This window comes from Nicotiana tomentosiformis, chromosome 1 (assembly GCF_000390325.3).
Source record: "Nicotiana tomentosiformis chromosome 1, ASM39032v3, whole genome shotgun sequence".
Taxonomy (NCBI): Eukaryota; Viridiplantae; Streptophyta; class Magnoliopsida; order Solanales; family Solanaceae; genus Nicotiana; species Nicotiana tomentosiformis.
Window position 1 is genome coordinate 98,794,926 of NC_090812.1, and position 2,771 is coordinate 98,797,696.

Below are 2,771 nucleotides of genomic sequence, written 5' to 3' on the forward strand. Positions count from 1 at the left end.
TTCATCATCATTAATATATTTTCGTATTTTTAAATTTGCTTGACCTATTCCTGCTAAGTGTTTTACCTGTTTAGTTGAAATTCTATTTTTTTTTTGTTCTGTGCATTACTTGAAGGATAGATTTCTTAATTTAAATATTATTTAAAATGAAGTATTTTACATTTAAAAATTTGATATTTAGACAAGGTGTTAAATTTGTAAAATATTATTTTTGCTGAATATTTTATGAGATTTTCGTACTCATTGTGATGGAGCCGTGAGCTCTTTATTATGGAAAATATTGCTGTTGATTTATTTTGGCATGAGCCATGAGCTCTTTATTGTGAAAAAAATATTATTATTGATTTATTTTGGCAAGTTGAAATATTTGGGCACTTGAGGTACAAATTGTGATATATTGTGATATTGATACACATGCAGTGGTATAAGGTCTGGGTGTTGAAACGCATGCAGTGAGATAAGAGTGGCTTGATACGCGTGGATAGTAGGGGAACTACTAGAAGTCATGCGGTGGGATAAGGGTGGCTAAAACGCGGGATGCTATTTCGGGAAAAATATTTTCTTTAAAATTAAATGTGAAGGCTCCCGTGGTGATATAAGAAAATGAGATATTGTGAAATTATTTATTATTTGGGACTACGAGGCGGTACCTCGGGAGTGCGCTTGTTGATATTTATTTATGGTCGCAGTTGCCTTTGATTATTGTTGTGTTTTTCTTAAAGTTAAAAATTCTATTTTGTTTCCGCGAGGTATTATTTGCTCTTATTCTGTGTAGTTAAATGGTGACATACTATTTACCTGATTCATTTCCATTGTCATTTTATTGTTAGTATAATGTTAAACATGTCACCATGTCTTTCATTATTCCAGTAGGGCCTGACCTGACCTCGTCACTACTCTACCGAGGTTAGGCTTGGCACTTACTGGGTACCGCTGTGGTGTACTCATACTATGCTTCTGCACATCTTTTTGTGCAGATCCAGGTACTCCCTATCAAACCAGGCATCAGTGAGCTACCTGTGTACAGAGATTTCGAGATATATATGCCAGCGTCCGCAGACTCCGGAGTCCCCTTCTATCCTTATTATGTTGTTTTCTCTATTCACATTAGACTCTGATGTATAAAGATATTCGTGCTACTTCTTTAGAGCTTGTGACTTGTATTTCACCGGATTTTTGGGAATTTCTTTATGTACTGAGATGTTGAGATTTTAAAAGTTTTAATTGTTATTTTAATTATTCCGCATATTGATAGGCTTACCCAGCCTTAGAGACTAGGTGTCATCACGACATCCTAGGAGGGAAATTTGGGGTCGTGACACATGAAGAATGTTGTTGAGCGTTAACACCTTGCCGGAAGTCATTTTCAGGAATATCTTCCCATAACCCTCAATCTTGGATGTTTCAGTATTTCCCATGGAAAGCTCTTCTTGGGGACCAGCAGTAGAGTAAGTCGTAAATGCTTCATTGACAACACAAACATGTCGAGTGGCTCCAGAGTCAATCCACCACTCATTCGGATTTCGAACTAGGTTGCATTCCGAAAGCATTGCACACAGATCATCAATGTAATCATTCTTCTCCACTATGTTGGCATGTCTCTTTTTCTTATTCTTTTTCGGGAGACGAAAATCAGGGGCTTTGTGACATGCTTTTCCACAATTGTAGCAGTTGCCCTTGAATTTCTTCTTGTTCTTCTCCTTAGTCTGTCCAGAAAACCTCTTCCTCTCTTACTTTTTGGAGTAGTCTCCTCAATGATATTAGCTCCCATAATCGTTGAATTTCAACGAGACTTCTTCTTGGCTGTTTTGTTGTCTATCTTCCAGCTTCATTTCTTTGCGCTTGTGCTTAAGATAATTTTGAAATCTCTCCACGAAGGAGGCACTTTTTCAATCATTGCAGCCACTTGAAATACTTCATTCACTACCATACCTTCAGTAATAAGGTCATAAAAAATAAGTTGAAGCTCTTGAACTTGGGTTCCAACAGTTTTGTTGTCTATCATTTTATAGTCTAGAAACTTGGCAACCACAAACTTTTTCAAGCATGCATCTCCAGTCTTGTACTTCTTCTCAAGTGCGTCCCATAATTCTTTTGAAGTTTTCATATCACTGTAGACATTGTACAAGTCATCCTCCAAAGAACTTAGGATGTAACCTTTGCAAAGAAAGTCTGCATGTTTCCACGCCTCAACAATCATAAACTTCTCATTGTCCGACATGTCGGCAGCAGGCACTGGAGGGTCTTCACTGGTGAACTTCTGCATACCAAGCGTGGTAAGCCAGAAAAACACCCTTTGCTGCCATCCTTTGAAGTTGGCTCCAAAAAATTTTCCCAGGGTCTCGGCCGTGGCATAGCAGTTCGGCATGACGGGACTATCATCGTTGCCGCAACAGTCGCAGAAGGATTTCCATTATCAATTGTCATTTCTCACTGTCAACAACAGAAGGGTTCAATTAATGGCAATAAATAGTACAGTAAAAAATACTGTAATTAATGATAAACAATACGTTTAATAAATAAAAACTAAAGTTTTTATATACTATTTCACAGAAAACGATGAAGTTTTTATGTTCAAATCGTTTCTGAATTTTAATACTCCGATGAAGTTTTTATATCTTCAAATCAGAATGAAAATATTTAGAAGGAGTAGAAAATCACACAGGTTCTAATCTCCAAAAACAGAATACAGATTATAATATAAAAAATAATTTCCTTAAGATTGTTATTGAATCTGTATTACTATAATAGATTATAAAACAGTAAATTTT

The 2,771-nt window shown here is 36.2% G+C and overlaps 1 protein-coding gene across 1 annotated transcript; it reads right to left on the reverse strand.

Moving 5' to 3' along the window:
• Positions 1–1,828: 1,828 nt before the first annotated feature.
• LOC138907454 (uncharacterized) lies at positions 1,829–2,368 on the reverse strand. The gene has a single exon (XM_070198053.1). The coding sequence runs from the start codon at positions 2,366–2,368 to the stop codon at positions 1,829–1,831; it is 540 nt and encodes a 179-aa protein (XP_070054154.1).
• Positions 2,369–2,771: the final 403 nt, after the last annotated feature.

What these genes read in the sequence shown, in the direction of transcription:
- LOC138907454 (XM_070198053.1), bottom strand. Translation starts at nt 2,368, where the DNA reads ATGCCGAACTGCTATGCCACGGCCGAGACCCTGGGAAAATTTTTTGGA.